Raw genomic sequence first — 16,764 nt, forward strand, 5'->3', positions numbered from 1 at the left:
GACAGCCCTGCTGTGACAGCGCCACGTGCTGCTCCTGGCTCCTGTCTTGCGGGGGTATGTTTGCTGCTGCTGCTGTTTCTGGGGCTGGTCCCGCGGCCTGCACGAGGCTGGCTGCTGGAACACAGACCTGTTGGGAAGGGCTGGCCCTGCATGCCCAGAGCTGCTGCTGCTCGTGCGAGGCTGTGAGCCATCGGCCATGCCGGGGCAGCTGCAGCGCCGCCCGAGCCGGCGGGCAGCGGTGTCGCACTGGTGTCTGCGCTGCCCTGTGTCCCGGGCTGGGGCACGCGTCCTCTTGCCAGCAGCGGGAGAGAACAGGGACACGAGGGGAGGGTCTCTGCTGCAGAGATGGCAGCTGCCGCTCTCCCTCCGTGCTCTGCGGGCTCTCACTGAGCCGGGGTGCTGGCTCTGCAGCCCTGGACTCCAGCATCACAGGATCCAGCGTCTTCCAGAAATAAACCTCCCAGTAAAGCACTTTCAGGACTCTGCCTCCCAGGCGCTGCTCAGCTCCTGCTGCAGGACAAGGTGGGGAAGGGGCAGCATAAGCAACACCCTGTGGTGGGGTCTTCTCAATAAAAGCATCCTGGCTCAAAGGCAGCATCGTCCCTGCGGTGTAGTGTGTCTGTGTGTGCGTGTACCAGCGCTCCTTAGAAGGAGACCTGTTCTTGCGTGCTGTGCAGGAGCTACAGGTCCTCAATGCCTCCTGCACGCCGCTGGCGCCAAGGGAGTGCCAGTGCTACGGGCTGGGCCCGGCCCTGCTGCTGGACGCGCTGTGCAGGGAGCACAGAGCGGGGCAGCCTGGCCTGGAAGACGGAGGCCAGAGCCCAGCAGAGCCACAGCACCTTGCACACTTGTGCATGTCACCTCAGCACTCAAACCCAAACCACACCAGTAAAAAACCTTTGTTTATTCTCCTATAAAGGCAGAGCTTTCCTTTAAAAACCAGCTCGTTTCACTCGTGAGAGGCGGTGAGGCTGAACTGCAGAGGCAAGGCTGTCCTTGCTCCTCTGGGTCAGGAGCTGTTGCTCCCTGAGGGTCACACATGCCAACACATCCTCCACCATCTCCAGGGGCTGCTCAGCCTCAGCTGGTCCCCAGGGGCCACCGCGAGGAGCAAGGGTGGGCAGCGAGGGGGGCAGGCGCGGCACAGGCAGCCTGGGAAGCGCCGGCTGCTGCGTCTGCGCGCTTGGAGCGCTCGGGGCGGCTCCGCGTGCGCTGGGACGGGCAGAGCGAGGAGGGCCGGTGCCCGGCCCGAGCTGGAGCAGCTGCGGCTTGAAGCGGGGCATGCAGGCGGAGAGCAGGACAAGGAGCGCGCCGCGGCCTGCGCGCTGCATGGCGGCGGCGCCAGCAGAGCCCGTGCCCGCGGGGCAGCGCCGGGGCAGGGGCAGGCACAGTCTGGCCCGGGCAGGCACAGGGTGAATCCTGAGTGGCTGGTCCGTCCTTGCAGAGATGTGGCTTAGCCCAGGGGAGTCCTGGGGCCGGCAGTCCTGGGGCCAGCTGTGGGGAGGCCACCAGCCCCTCCTGGCCCCTCCCAGCCGTCGGGGGGCTGCCCCAGGCGGTGGCACAGCAGCTGCGCCATAGGAGAGCTCGCCCTGGGCACGAGCAGTGCTGACTCTGAAAAGCAAGAGGGAGGAAGACCTGGTCCATGAGATGTGTGGTGGGGGAAAGCAGAGCCATCAACCCCCACCCTTCAGGGGACACTGAAGGAAGGAACTTACCTGCTGGGCTGTGGGCTCCCCTCCCCAGCTCCTCCATGCTGCGTTGGAAGAAAACAGAGCACGCATCATGCCCCAAGCAGGACCTGCTGAGCTGCAGCACGCCCGTGACCGCGGCAGCGCTGGCGCGGCAGTGCCAGGCACTCAGAGTGCACCTGCTACCAAACCCTTTCCCCAGGCCAGCCTGTCCCAGCACTGCAAAGCCATGTCTCCTTCCCATGAAGAGCACTGTATACCAAGGGCTGACATTTCACCAGATCTCCTCCATGCTCCCACCATGCGGGTGGCCCCAGCAGCTCCCCTTGCGTGGGGTACAAAGAGGGAAACAAGACGGTTCACCAGAGAGATCCCCGAATACAGGCAGCAGCTCACCACCTACCCAGATAAGGTTTCACTGATGTTATCTTCCTCCTCCTCTTCCTCCTGCTGGCAAACAAAACAAAGCTGTCTGACACCCCCCTGCCTGGGCAGGGCTCTGCCAGCAGCGAGGCCAGGCTGCCCAGCGCCTGTTCCGGAGCAGCAGGGCAGCCCCGGCCCCGTCACAGGACACGGTGACACACCAGGCACGGCCCCAAGGGTGCCCACAGGCAGCAGGGGCAGAGGTGGCACCTGCAGGGCCGGGCTGCTGAAACCCCCGGGGCTCAGGCACACAGCCGCGCACAGGGAGAGACCACGGCTGTCCCCGCGTCCCCTCCAGCCAGGAGAGCCCCAACACAGGCTGTGAGTGGGGAACAAGGCGAGACAGGTCCTGCACACAGCGCAGCTCTGCCCGGAGACGAGAGCAGGGTGAGCGCAGCTTGTAGCTGGAGGGACGGGCAGAGAACCCCCCGGAGCAGGCTGCCAGCAGCCACCAGCGCCAGGCCGGGCCAGCGCCGGGACCGCGAGGCCACAGACTGGGCATCCGGGGGCGCCCGGGCAGGACGCAGTGAGACCGGCAGCACCGCAATGCTCTGCCTGGCTCTGGACATGCAGCAGGTGTAGTGCAGAGGGACAGGGTGGTGGGATGATGACCAAAGGGTCCTCTCCTCTAGAGACAGTGTCTCATCCCCAGCCAGGGCGGCAAGGGCACAGAGCAGGTCCCAGCACCCCGTTTGACAGTGCCAGCAGAGCAGGGCTGAGGGCTGCAGCAGAGCTGGCCAACAGCTCCCGGAGCCAGGACCGCCTGGGGCCCACGCCTGCCTTGTGAGAGCAGCGTCCTCCCCACGTCAGGCTGCACAGGCGTCGGCACGGTCCTGCGAGGCCAGGACGGAGCTGGGTAAGGGTTACTGTTCCTGCCCCAATGCGAGACAGCCCCGGGCACGGGCCAGACTGGCGCATACTGTACCCCAAACTGGTGCCTGAAGGGCGGGCTCCCCGGGGGGGCTGGCTCACTTGGTCTGCTGGGCTCACTGCTCCCCAAGGCACATGAAGGGTGAAGGGGCTGTTCCTGCCTAGAGCCTGGGACAGGGCAAAAGCAGCTGTTAGTGCCTGCAGCCTGCAGAAAGCCCAGCGGGGAGCACAGGCGGGACTGCGGGCACGGGACACGCTGTGCTGGGCAGGGTGCAGACACGGGTGCGAGATCTCTGCTTAGGGCAGGTTCCGCGGGGCCCTGCGCTCTGCTACAGCTCAGCAACGCAAGGAGCTCAGTGTGGGGAGCAGGGACCCCCCACCCCGGCCAGGGGCAGGGTCCCCGTGCGGGGCAGTGCAGAGAACGGCAGCGGGGACAACGCTCCCCTGCGCGGTGCTTCACCAGCTCCTGCGCAGCCCCGCAGGCTCCCGCGCTGCAGACACCGACCTCAGCGCCAGGCAGGGGGACGGGAGAAATTCCTCCTACCTGCGTGCGCTGCCTCCCAGAGGTCCAGTGCCATCTGGAAGGCCTGGGCCACGGTCAGAGTCACAGCCTGGGCCTGTGCATGAGAAAGAGAAGGAATGTCTGCGTTCTGCTTCCATCTGGGCCCTCAAGCCAGGACAGCCCCACTGCCGCGGGATCTGAGAGCCACCCGGCCCCCGCTGCCTTTCTCTGCAGAGCACACCCGCGGAAGAGCTCGGTGCTGTGTCCGTCTGTCCGTGGGGGCAGCCGTCCCCAGGAGGAGACCCTAGGGGAGCTGGGACAGAAGAACCTCCTGTTGCTCCCCACCTGCCTTGCAGCCTGTGAGCGCACGTGTCCCCGGCTCCGTTTCCAGCTGAGGCACACAGACTTCTCTGTGTGGCGGCGGAGAATGAAGGCCCGTGCTCCCACCCTCACCTCATGGAGCCAAGAGCAGACGGGAAGTGCTTACGATCTTCTTCTTGGGCGAGAGGAAGGCATGGCACTCCAGCGCCCCGCTCTGCTGGCTCTGGGCAACGTAAGCGAAGACTTTGTTCTGCAGCTTGTCTGTTGTGCAGTAGGAGATCCTGCGGGCAGAGAGGAGCTGCTCAGGGCAGCCAGGAACCCCAGCACAGGCCTCCTGCTGCGCTCCCAGCACGCCCACAAGCAGCGCTGGCAGCCTCCGGCTTCCACCCGCCCCAGAGGGTCAGGCAGCCCGACCCCACAGCGCGGGCCAGGGGCCGCCCGGCAGCGCAGGAGGCCCCTGCGCCCACCGGCACCCCTCCTGCGCTGCCCAGCGTGCTCCTCGGCCCTGGGACGCACGGTTCAACCCAACGTAGGAACTCAAGCGCTGAGACAAACGGAGCAGAGGGGTGGGTGACTGCTTCCAAGGACACAGCTGGAGCCAGGCAGCGGGACGGTCTGCCTTGGCACACCAGCTCTGGTGCTAAGACCCAAATTTTGCACCGAATATGTGTCCTGTCTCCGGGTCCCATCTAGTCAGTAGCCTGCAGCCGTGCTTCCCTCACACCCAGACACCTGCCCAGCCGAAGCAGCCCCGGCAGCAGCGAAAGAACCCGCGGCAGCTGCCTGTAGCCAGCCCGAGAAAGCTGCAGCCCATGGCAGCCCCGTGCCCTGGCAGCCAGAACGGGGGTCCTGTGTCAGGGAGACACAGACATGCAGTCCTGCCCTGTCTGGGGCTTCCCCGCCATCAGCCTCGACATCCCGCTTGAGACAAGCAGGGCCGGGGAACGGACAGACGGACCGACCCAGGACCCGAGGCCACCCAGGACCCTGCCTGTGCTCAGCCCCAGCAGGGCTGTGGGGCACGGCAGGGAGGGGACACGGGCCCCGGGGGTCAGCCCAGCAGGGCTGTGGGGCACGGCAGGGAGGGGACATGGGCCCCGGGGTTCAGCCCAGCAGGGCTGTGGGGCACGGCAGGGAGGGGACACGGGCCCCGGGGGTCAGCCCAGCAGGGCTGTGGGGCACGGCAGGGAGGGGACACGGGCCCCGGGGGTCAGCCCAGCAGGGCTGTGGGGCACGGCAGGGAGGGGACATGGGCCTCGCGGAGCCCAAGGAAGATCTGAACCGGGAGGCAGCGCTGACAAGAGGCCCGGCCCTCCCCGGCAGCCGCTGGGGAACAGCCCGGCCCTCCACACGCCATGCCCACCTGTAGATGGAGATGTTCTCAACCATCTCCTTCGTGTCTGCATCCTGCAGCGAGATGCCCCTTGGAGACACCGTCAGAATCACCTTCTGGAACTTGCGAGCTCCCACCCGTGCCTGGCAGTGGGGAGACACCAGACACCTCTGCAGATCTGGCAAGGGTCTTCATCCCCCTTGCTGGGAGGAGTCCCCCAGACTCTATGAAGGCCACCCATTGGACCCTTGCTGCAAAGGCTCCTGGTGCAGGGATGGGAAAGGAGGGCCTGGAGATCAGGCACGTCCTGCACAGAACACCCCTGGAACCCGTTTACACTGCTGCCATGCACATGGGGAAGGACAGTCCCCACCTCCCCTCCAGGCTGAGACAGGCACAGCTCTGCTCCTGCGGGCGGTGCGGGAGCGGGCAGCGGCGGCCGCCTCCCCGGCACACGGGCAGAGCCCCCTGCGGACACCTTCCCCGGCACACGGGCAGAGCCTCCCGCCCTCCCCGGCACACGGGCAGAGCCCCCTGCGGACACCTTCTCCGGCACACGGGCAGAGCCTCCCGCGGACACCTTCTCCGGCACACGGGCAGAGCCTCCCGCCCTGCCCGGCACACAGGCAGAGCCCCCTGCGGACACCTTCCCCGGCACACAGGCAGAGCCCCCTGCGGACACCTTCCCTGGCACACGGGCAGAGCCTCCCGCGGACACCTTCCCCGGCACACGGGCAGAGCCTCCTGCGGACACCTTCCCCGGCACACGGGCAGAGCCTCCCGCGGACACCTTCCCCGGCACACGGGCAGAGCCTCCTGCGGACACCTTCGAGGGTCCGGGCTAGGACCCGACACTTCCCAGAGCCCAGAGCTGGGCTCTGAACTGGCTCTCCTCCATCTCGGCACAGCGCCAGCTCTCACCGTGGCCACGATCCTGCGGATGGCAGCAGCAGCCATGTCTTCTCCTTTGGGTTTTTCTACCAGTGTCATGCCTAGATACTTGAGCGTGAAGCACATCCCCTCAAGCAGTGGCTCCTGCATGTCGGCCCAGCTCTCAGGAAGCTCTGCAAAGACAAAATGCCTTAGGAGCCACAGGCCGGCGGCCCCGCGGCTCGCCCCAGCACAGCCCCTCTGCTCCGCTGCAGCTTCGCGGCTCCCGGCAGCGGTGCCGCCGCCTCGCTCAGCGGGACACGCTCCTGGCTGCCACGTTCTTGGAAGGGGAACAACACAAGAGGACAGTTGACCCTCAAAGCTTTAGTCCTCCATCCCTGGAGGTCCAGGCTCTGTCAGCACAGACAGCGAGCCCCTGCAGATCTGCACAGGGCCTCGGACGCTGCAATGTTCACTGCTGGCTGCAGAAACCTTGCATTCCTGGGTCTCATCTGTTTCACTGCAAGCAGGATGTTCTCTGCACTGCATTCATCTCAGCCCCTTAGCTGCTGGCACGTCTCAGGAGCAGCAGCATTTGCTGCCACACGCAGATCAAAACCCCCAAGCATCCTTGTGCAACCAAGGCCAAACCCTCTGGCGACCGCCGTTCGCAGCAGCAGGCTGCCAGGGGGCAGCTCACCCAGCACGCACGTCCCAGCTGAGGGGACTGGGAAGCAGCTGCATCACAAAGGTTCTGTGTCAAGGAAGAGCTCAGATCAGTGTTTCAAGCACTCAACCTATCTTCCAGGAAAACACATTTGTGGATGAAGTCCAATGCACAGAGGGAAGACAGCTCCCACGTGCCTTACTTTACAGGTCACAGAATTAAAGGGGCCATGGCTTCTGTTTCCTGTGCCCTCTCTTCTCAAAACTCATTGCTGCAGTCAAGAAATACAAACCAAACCAAACAACGGGCAGAGTGTCTGCTCACTCAAGAAAGGTTCCCCAGACACAGTGCTCAGCCCTCCAGCGTCCTTCAGAAACCAGCCCGTTCCAGCGGGTGCTGCACCGCGCTGCGGGTGTGCTGGCGGGAGACGCGGCCCCAGCCCTACACGTCCTGACCCCCGTGCCCTTGGCAGGCAAAGCCCCGCGGGGTGACCTCTGCTCCCCGAGACAAAGCAGAAAGTTCACTCTCATCCAAGAAAAGCTTCAGTTTTCAGACTAGTGTGCACACACAAAGGAACGACTCTCTTGTCCCATGCACTTCCCGGTGATAATTTTCACGGAGAGCTGAAGCAGGTGTTATCACACATTTACATACCTCAGATCCCAAAGAGCACATGGATGGTGAGAGAGGGGACATGCAGGAGGGCTGACACAGGGAGGCACAGTCCCTCTCTTCAGGCCACAGAGAAGGAGCAGGGATACAGAGGTTGCTCGCTCTGCTACAAACCCCAGGCTTGTGCACTTCGCTGGGAACTGCCTAGGTATCTACTGTTCACACTAAGCTCACACTTTTCAAGGTTATTTTTCACTTCTTTCCTGGGATTAGCTCCCTGAACATTACTGGCACACTTGCAGAAGGCTCTGACTTGCAATTGGAATAACCCAAACCCACAGGGAAATCAGGAGACCTTATTCGAGCAGCACACTCCGGCACAAATGACAACTACCGGGAAACCCACCTGGTCCCATGCAGGCATCGGGGACCCCTGCCCCAGGCGGAAGGGCACTGTGCCGGGGCTGCCGGAGCCCTCGAGCAGCCGTGACTGAGGAGGCCCAGGCGCAGCGCTCCTGCTGCACAGCGCTGTGTCCGTGGGGCCCGGCTGGGACCAGCTGTGCCGCTGACAGCACAGCAGCCCCTGCAGCGCGCCAGCGCGGGCCCGACACGCTCACCGCACCCGTGTCCGCACCCGCCAGGCACCGGGCACAGTGGCTCAGGGAGGCCAAGGGCTGCTCGGGCTGGGGAGGGAGCCCACAGCCGGGGCACAGCATGCTCCGGCACTGCCCGCCACAGCCGGGGCACGGCTCCCTCCGGCACTGCCCGCCTCAGCTGGGGCACGGCTCCCTCCGGCACTGCTCGCCTCAGCCGGGGCACGGCTTGCTCCGGCACTGCCCGCCACAGCCGGGGCACGGCTCCCTCCGGCACTGCCCGCCACAGCCGGGGCACGGCTCCCTCCGGCACTGCCCGCCACAGCCACCCGCAGCCCTTCAGCCTGCCCGTGTGAGTGGCCTCAATTCAGAAGTGGGGCAAGAGGCTGCAGGCAGGGGAGCGTGCAGGGACCAGGCGGCGGGGAGGCAGCCCACAGCCTGTCCACTGCCTCACAGCCTCACTGCCCCACCGCCACTGCCCCACAGCCTGTCCACGGGCACCGCCACAGCCTGCCCACAGCCCCACCGATCCATCGCCACCGACCCACCGACCCACCGATCCACCGATCCACCGCCACCGACCCACCGCCACCGACCCACCGCCACCGACCCACCGCCACCGATCCACCGCCACCGACCCACCGATCCACCGCCACCGACCCACCGATCCACCGCCACCGACTCACCGATCCACCGCCACCGACCCACAGATCCACCGCCACCGATCCACTGCCACCGACCCACCGATCCACCGATCCACCGCCACCGACCCACTGATCCACCGATCCACCGCCACCGACCCACCGATCCACCGCCACCGACCCACCGCCTGTCCACGGGCACCGCCACAGCCTGCCCACAGCTCCCCCGCCGCCCCAGGCCACGGCCGCAGCCGTGCCCCACACCGCTCCCCACCCCGTCCGACCGGACGGAGCCGCGGGCTCCGCGCCGCAGGTGAGCCCGGCCCGGCCCGGCCCCCGCCCGCTCCCCGCACTCACTGCGCCGCCGGCGGAGTCCCAGGCCGTGCCGGGCGAGGCGCGGGCTCCGCAGCACGGCGCGCCCCGCCGCCCGCAGCGCTTCCATGGCGGAGCCGCAGCCGAGCCCGAGCGCCGCCGGTACCGGGGCCGCGGGGGGACCGGCCGCCAATGCGCTCGGCGCGCTGACGTCAGCAGCGGCGGAGGCGCTGGGGTTGCCACGGCAACGGGGGGCGGGGCCAGGGGGGCCCGGCGGCGGCGGCGGCGCGATCCGGTCCCGGTGTCTGTCCCGGTGTCTGTCCCGGTGTCTGTCCCGGTCCCGGCGCGATGCAGCTGCGGCACGTGCGGACGCTGCTGGCCCCGCAGGTCGGGCCGGGGGCGGCGGGGGGGGCGGGCCGGGCTGGGGCCGGTGCTGAGCTGTGTGTGTCCCCAGGGCGGGCCGGGGGCGGTCGGGCCGTGCTGAGCCGTGTGTGTGTGTCCGGAGGACGGGCCGTGCTGAGCCGTGTGTGTCCCACGGGCCGGGCCGTGCTGAGCTGTGTGTGTCCCACGGGCCGTGCTGAGCCGTGTGTGTCCCCAGGGCGGGCCGGGGGCGGTCGGGCCGTGCTGAGCCGCGTGTGTCCCCAGGACGGGCCGTGCTGAGCCGTGTGTGTCCGCAGGACGGGCCGTGCTGAGCCGTGTGTGTCCGCAGGACGGGCCGGGGGCGGTCGGGCCGTGCTGAGCCGTGTGTGTCCCACGGGCCGTGCTGAGCCGTGTGTGTCCCCAGGGCGGGCCGGGGGCGGTCGGGCCGTGCTGAGCCGTGTGTGTCCGCAGGACGGGCCGTGCTGAGCCGTGTGTGTCCGCAGGACGGGCCGGGGAGGGATCGGGCCGTGCTGAGCCGTGTGTGTCCCCAGGACGGGCCGGGGGCGGTCGGGCCGTGCTGAGCCGTGTGTGTCCGCAGGACGGGCCGGGGAGGGATCGGGCCGTGCTGAGCCGTGTGTGTCCCCAGGACGGGCCGGGGGCGGTCGGGCCGTGCTGAGCCGTGTGTGTCCGCAGGACGGGCCGTGCTGAGCCGTGTGTGTCCCCAGGACGGGCCGGGGGCGGTCGGGCCGTGCTGAGCCGTGTGTGTCCCACGGGCCGGGCCGTGCTGAGCCGTGTGTGTCCGCAGGACGGGCCGGCGCGGGTGACCTGCATGGCCTGGTCCGGCAGCAGCGCGCGGTTCGCCGTGTGCACCGCGGAGCGGGTGGTGCTGCTGTACGACGAGCAGGGCGAGCGGCGCGACAAGTTCTCCACCAAGCCCGCGGACGCCAGGGTGAGCGCCGGGGCCGGAGCCCGCGCGGCGGGCGGGGCCGGGGGGCGGCGGGCCGGGCTCCCTGCGCTCACCGCCGCCCTCCCGCAGTACGGCCGGAAGAGCTACGCGGTCAGGGGCATGGCCTTCTCCCCGGACTCCACCAAAATCGCCATCGGCCAGACCGACAACATCGTCTACGTGTACCGGATCGGGGAGGAGTGGTGAGCCCGGGCTCGGGCCTCGGCGCTGCCCGTGCGCGCAGCGCTGGGGAGTCGCTCGGGTATCCGCGGGAGCGGTAGCGGGGTTTGCCGCAGCAGGGCCCGTGCGAGCCCGACCCCGCCGGGCTGCCGGTGCTGCCGCCCCCCGTAGCTGTGGAGCCGCGGCGCACCGGCCCCCCCGGCCTCGCTGGCTGCCGCGTTGTGCTGGAGCTGCTCAGAGTCAGAACCCTGGAAACTCCGAAGCTGCCTTTTAAAAAGTGTCCAGGCCGAAGCTGGCTTGTGATAGACAACCAGCGTACAAGGCTTAAATGGCCTGTCTTTGGCGATACTAAACCAGACAAGACAAACAGTAGGGTAACCAGAAAGGACAGTGGTACTAGCTTTGCTGATAGTCGTTTCTGTCTGCCTTTTTCTGCAGGGGTGACAAGAAGGTGATATGCAACAAGTTCATCCAAACGGTGAGACCCAGGCTCCTGTTTAACTCCGTTTTCTCCAGCATACGTAGGATAAAGACAATTAGAGTCTGTCTGCTCATGCTGTCAGGTGTACTTGGCCAGACTGTCAGTGGTACTTGATCTCCAAAAGGTACAAGTGGATTCTAAGATGATCTCTAGATTTTGAGGCATGTACTACTTGCCAAGCTTCAGAGTCCTCATTATGCCTGGGTACAACACAGTAATTCATTATCGAATGATCAGTGCAGTCGATTACAAAACTTTGGGGACTACTTTAGGCATCAGAGGACAGAATGTTTTAAGGGAGTTGAAAAGGAAACATAGAAGAGACTCTGAGCCAAACAACTCTAAGCCTCAAGTTTCCTTATTAATCAAATATAAAGTGTGCAGAGTTCAGTCAAACTGCGCAGTTCCACATGTTCGAAGACCTTGGGTTTGTCATTTCGGTCGGGTTATCTCCTCGTTCCTCCTCCTGTTCTGCACTAGCTCTGCCTGTGAGTGCCGGAGAGCGGTCTGCTCGGGGGGTCTCTGGCAAGGACTGTCCTGAGGTTGGTGCAAGTATCTGGAAAAGGAAAAGGTGTTGTAAATTCCTTGCATAGAAAGCCACCCGTATGAGAAAACGCAGTGCACTGGCTGCTGCTTTTACCTTCAGGAGCAAATGTCCAGCAGCCGCCCTGGGCTTTCCAGCCAGGTGCCACCACACCGTGGCCCCACTGTCACCAGAGAAGTGCTCTGCTAGGTAGGCCCCTGAAGTAGCCAGTACCAGCTGGGAGGAACCATCCTGCTGGGCCAAAGCCCCCGAAGACACAGGGGAGCTGCTCCGGTTGGAGCTGCTGGGGTTCCTGAGCCAGGCTGTCCCTGCCGCCCCGCGCCAGAGGAGCAGCCGCAGCCTCAGCGGCTCCGCTCGGGTCCTGCCCGCCGCCGCGCCGCTCCTGGGCTGGCTCGGGAGGCCCCTCTGCCCCCTGGACACTCAGTCGGGGCTGCAGGAGCAGAACCCACGTAGTTCTGCGGCGAGGAGGCTGTTGATCAGCCTTGTTCCTGTGTGGCTGAGCTGCCGTGCTGAGCGGTCCTGACGCTGGAGTGGGGCGTTGTGAGGAGCAGGGGGACGCGTGTCCCCTGTCCTGAACATGGTGTTTGCCCAGGGTCTGTGGCCCCTGGAGGTGGTTCCGTGGCTCCTGCAGCGCGGGCAGGGCTGGCTCGCGCGCTGTGCCCGTGCTCCTCGCAGGGCCGGACGCCGTGCGCAGCGCCTGCAGCGCTCTGCTTCGATGTGGTGGTTCATTTCTCCTTTCTCTGTTCTGTCATGTTCTCCATGCGTTCTCTACCATTTCTGTCATGATACATCCTTTATTTTTTCTAATGCTATATGTGTGGTTTCTTACCACTGTGTTCAGTTTTCTCCTGTAACTAAGTATTGATATTTACAGTTTTTTGGTGAGTTCAGTCAATGTAAGAGATCATTTATTGAGCTCTTTTCCTGTCTTGCCACTTGTAAAACCTGCTGGGCACTGTTGCACATCCTGTGCTCTGCTGGCCAGCAAGGTCCTGCAGCAGTCAGGATGCGTGCGCGTTCGCTGTCTGCACTCACGGCCCAGCACGTTCCCACGCTGTGGTGCTGGTTTCCAAGCTGCCTGTGGTTGTGTCAGACTGAAAATGAGGGTCTGGCCGATAATGAGGGAAATACATGGAAGTCTGGGAAACAGGTGTAATAAAAACCAGGTCTTGGTTGTTGGCCAGATGTAAATTATGAGCAGCTTAAGTATCCAGGGACATTTTGTATCCGATTTCAGCAGTGTTTGCTGATGGGAGTGGTAAGAATTGGGGATAGAAGGTGAGATGAAGAAATGAGGGTTGTATGTGTGCTTAAAGCAGGTCCAGATGCTTAAAATGGAAGAGATGGGCTGGTGAGGGTGCTGGTGGCAAAGTGCCAAACACCAGCCTTCTTAGTGACCGGAGTTCTTCGCTTTGAATGGGAAACACTTCCATTAACGCTCTTGGGCCTCCCTTACAGGTGGGTTTGGTGGTCAGCTTTATTCATCCTGACCCCCACCTCACATTTGAGAATACCTTTGGTTTGTATTTATTGAACCTGTTTCTACCTGACCTACTTGGTGGCATCTGATAACCATCTTTCTTGTAAATGAAAAAATAGAGACTATTTCTGATCATCAAATGAGGATCCAATGTACAAATATTCTCATATCTATTACAGAAGCCAGTGGAGTCAAATTCTTTGTATGTTTTATACTTGTTGCAAAAAAAATCTTTTAAGATAGCCATGATTTTGTACATTCAGCAGTAGCACGTGGAAAACCACAGATCCAATCAATGAGTAATCCTCTCAGAAGGGCGTCCACGCACAACACATTGGCTGTACCGATGCCCTGCTGTAGCCCTTCAGAGCCCAGCTCTGAGCCCAGCATGAGCCCAGCTCACTGCTATCTAGTTTAAGATTCAGCTTGGAGGGCCTGTCCTACTTTAACGTCTGTCCAAATGCCTCCTCTTCGTCTTCCTCTTCCTCTCCCTCCCCCTCCCCCTCCCCCTCTCCCCCCTCTCCCCCCCTCGGTCTGGGTGGTCTCGCTGTTCCTGGGCTGTCTGACGCCGCAGTGGGGCAGGAGGGCAGGTGGGCTGGAGCTCTTACGTCTCCTTTCACCCCTTCTTTGGCAGAGTGCCGTGACCTGCTTGTCGTGGCCAGCGGAGAATATCATTGTCTTTGGGCTTGCTGAGGGAAAGGTAGAGAAACCTGTTATTTGCCTGATGTTCTTTTCCACGTGGGGGCTACGAAGGCCCACAAGCACCTGGGCTGTGGGGTGGGAGCTGTTGGGTTGTGACACTGGGCATGGAACAGCAGCCAAGGGCTCACACCTCCAACTTCTATCTTCTGGCTCCCAGTTAGTCCTTGGAGGCTCTACTGGATCGTTTGATCCTTTTCCGGAGCCTTTCCAGAAACGTGGCAGTGTGACTCCACCTTTTGCACGTCCTGTCCGGCTGCCGGCGGAGCGACGGGCGTCCCGTGGTTTCTGGCACCAGGAGGCCCCGGGACGCTATACCGGGGAAGCGCGTTCGGTGGGCGGAACCAGCGCTGGTCACATTCTCTTTCTCAGGTCCGTTTAGCCAACACAAAGAACAACAAGTCTTCTACCATCTATGGGACGGACTCCTACGTGGTGTCGCTGACTTCCAAGTGAGTGCGGCGTCGCGTGGGCTCGGCGCCCAGCCTGCTGCTGGCCCCGGCGTAGCCGGGGTGCCGGGGCTGCCGGCGTGTCTGCCGGCGGTTCTGCTCGAGATAGTAAAACACTGTGCTTTCCAGAGGAGTCCCTTCCTAAGTGCGACACCGGGCCGTATCGCGCTGCCCCGTGCGGTTCGGTTGTCCCTCAGGGACATTTCAGGGTGCAATTCCACGAGATTACTTAACTACATTGATTTAGTGGAATCCGTGACTTTAGAGAGAATAAATTTGACAGCTTCATCTAGCTAATCACTAACTTTAGTCAAGTTTAAGGGCTCAAAAAAGTAAAAATATTCCACCAGATAAAATTGTGGGAAGACTATAATTAGAAAAATAACCATAAAGTGCAATTTTAAATTATTTTAATTAAGATTTCATTTTAACTACTTTAGTGTCCTCTACCAAAAAAGCGTAACATATGTTACAGTCCTAGCAGTGGGACTTTCACTAAATGGTGTCATTCTGGGTTTTGAGTGCTAAACAAATGTAGGAAACCTGCAGCTGGTCTTGGACTCTGAGCTGCCGTGGCTGAGCAGTCCCCCGAAGTCCATCTGCCTGTGCCTCCGTTCCGGAGGGCTCCTCTCCTCTCCTCTCCTCTCCTCTCCTCTCCTCTCCTCTCCTCTCCTCTCCTCTCCTCTCCTCTCCTCTCCTCTCCTCTCCTCTCCTCTCCTCTCCTCTCCTCTCCTCTCCTCTCCTCTCCTCTCCTCTCAAGTCTCTCTGCAGTGTTGCATCACCTGTCTGTGTTTCGTTGCAGTGTGTCGGGGAAGGGAATCCTGTCTGGCCATGCGGATGGAAGCATAGTACGCTTCTTCTTTGATGATGAGGGCTCAGGTGAATCACAGGTACCCAAGATCCTTCTTCAGTGACCAAATTCCTGCTTGCGCAGCCTGCTCCCCGGCCCGAGAGCTCTGCAAAGGGATCAGGCTGTGGAGGGCTGCAGGTCCGGAGAGGAGCTGCAGCCTGTGCTTGCTGGCGTAGCTTTTGTGCAGCATTGGTGAAGACAGAACGGTGACTGGTGCTTTGAAGTACACCAAGGGCAGCGGTGGGAGGGGAAATTCCATTTTGATGTATGAGACATAGAGCTTTTCAGGTGTCTGGAGAGCTCTGACGTTAGAGTGTCCGCGATGCTTGAACAGGTAGCGTTCCAGGGAACAGCCACGGTGTCTCCTCACTGAGCGATGTGTGGGTGTCCCAGCTGACCCCAGGTGCCAGGTTCACGCTCTGTGCACAGGGTGCTCCAGGCACCCAGTGTTTCTCCTGGGCCCCCCACTCGTGCCCAGCGGGAGCGGTGTCTGTTCAGGCTGTGCGAAGGGAATGGGTTGTCACTGGGATCCTATCTGAGCGGTCTGAGCACGTCTGCTCTGCCGGGGCGCGCTGGAGGCGCGTGCGTGCTCTGCTGAGCGCATCCCACGCTAGTTAACGCGCTCATCTTCTTACCGGCAGCAGGAACCTTCTCTCCCAGTTAAAGGGATGGAGCCGTTGATACATCTCTCCGTCCTGGTTTCTGTCTGCCTTCCTGCAGACCGAGGCGGGCAGACACAGCACCCATGGGCTGGGCCGTACAGGTGGCCTCCTACTGGTCCCGCTGGGGCAGCTGGGGGCTGGAGCCGTTCCTGTTTTCAGGGTGTTCTGTCTTGTCCGTTGTAGGGTAAGTTGGTGGTGCATCCCTGTCCTCCCTACGCCCTTGCCTGGGCTTCCAACAGCATCGTGGCTGCAGGATGCGATAAGAAGATCGTAGCATATGGGAAGGAGGGCAACGTGATTCAAACCTTTGACTACAGCCGGGACTCGTCGGAGAAGGAATTCACCACAGCAGCTGCCAGTCCTGGTGGCCAGTCAGTCGTCATCGGCAGCTACGATAGGTACGGTGCGTGCTGCTCAGGTCTCCCCTTTATAGCCGTTCTTCTTCAGCCGCGCGCGGTTCTTCGTGCCTCTGTTTTCTCCTCTCGCAGGTTACGGGTGTTGAACTGGAGCCCCCGCCGCGGCGCCTGGGAGGAGGGCAAGCCCAAAGAAATCACCCACCTCTACACCATCACGGCTTTGGCGTGGAAGAGGGACGGGTCGCGGATCTGTGCGGTTGGTATCAGCAGCCCCGGGTCACACACAGGGACCGTCTCAGCGCTCTGAGACCCGGTGTGTGCCGCAGGGACAGCGCGTGGGGGCAGCGGCAGCGTCGCGGGGCGCGCGGTGCTGGGCGGCGCTGGTGCCGCGGGCGCTGCTGTGGGCGGGTGACGCCGCGGGTCAGGCGGCTGTGGGATGGCTCGTTGGCTCCTGTTCCACGGAGGCACAACGAGGGCAGCGTAGCTTCTCTCAGCAGCCTCAGGAGTGTTTCGTGTGAGCCCTGTGAGAGGCAGCACAGGAACCCATGTGCTGCTTATGCTGTGTCTGTAATGTGCTGTGGTTTCAGTTCAGAATTGTCTTCTACTTCCAGCCGGTGGACCTGGATCTGCCCTTCTCCGTAGGGCTGAATAATCCTTTAAAGCTCTCTAATCTTTCTGCACATCTTTCTGTATTAAGTTGAATAACTCTTTAAAGCACTTAACTTATTTAGGAAGTTTTCTATTTACAATTTGTCTTTAATAGTTTTTGCATCTTTTTGTGTTCAGCAATCAAGAATCCTTGAAATATTTTCAGACAGAATTAATTTAACACATGAACGAAAACTTGCAGAGAAGGGGAAGGGGCGATGGGATAGGGGATCAGTGAAAGGAACAGGGTTGTTGTAGAGAAAGATACGAAGGTGGA

The 16,764-nt window shown here is 62.5% G+C and overlaps 2 protein-coding genes across 2 annotated transcripts in view; one reads left to right on the top strand and one right to left on the bottom strand.

Moving 5' to 3' along the window:
* Positions 1-1,453: 1,453 nt before the first annotated feature.
* LOC308039497 (low density lipoprotein receptor adapter protein 1-like) lies at positions 1,454-8,962 on the bottom strand (the record flags this gene model as incomplete). Its single annotated transcript, XM_080342868.1, has 9 exons — positions 1,454-1,611; positions 1,716-1,753; positions 2,092-2,138; positions 3,037-3,149; positions 3,526-3,598; positions 3,971-4,085; positions 5,168-5,280; positions 6,059-6,201; positions 8,878-8,962. 9 exons carry the CDS (start codon positions 8,960-8,962, stop codon positions 1,454-1,456), a joined length of 885 nt encoding a protein of 294 aa, XP_080198994.1.
* A 218-nt stretch (positions 8,963-9,180) lies between these two features.
* IFT172 (intraflagellar transport 172) overlaps positions 9,181-16,764 on the top strand; it is a gene marked incomplete at both ends in the record, with an annotated part of 39,076 nt that continues 31,492 nt past the window's right edge. Inside the window, 9 exons of the mRNA XM_080342425.1 lie at positions 9,181-9,219; positions 9,998-10,141; positions 10,229-10,341; positions 10,757-10,796; positions 13,458-13,523; positions 13,895-13,974; positions 14,774-14,861; positions 15,667-15,881; positions 15,972-16,095. Of these exons, the coding sequence (XP_080198551.1) occupies positions 9,181-9,219; positions 9,998-10,141; positions 10,229-10,341; positions 10,757-10,796; positions 13,458-13,523; positions 13,895-13,974; positions 14,774-14,861; positions 15,667-15,881; positions 15,972-16,095 (909 nt within the window). The remainder of the gene's footprint in view (positions 9,220-9,997; positions 10,142-10,228; positions 10,342-10,756; positions 10,797-13,457; positions 13,524-13,894; positions 13,975-14,773; positions 14,862-15,666; positions 15,882-15,971; positions 16,096-16,764) is intronic.

The sequence above is a fragment of the Nesoenas mayeri genome (assembly GCF_963082525.1).
Source record: "Nesoenas mayeri genome assembly, chromosome: 3".
Lineage (NCBI taxonomy): Eukaryota > Metazoa > Chordata > Aves > Columbiformes > Columbidae > Nesoenas > Nesoenas mayeri.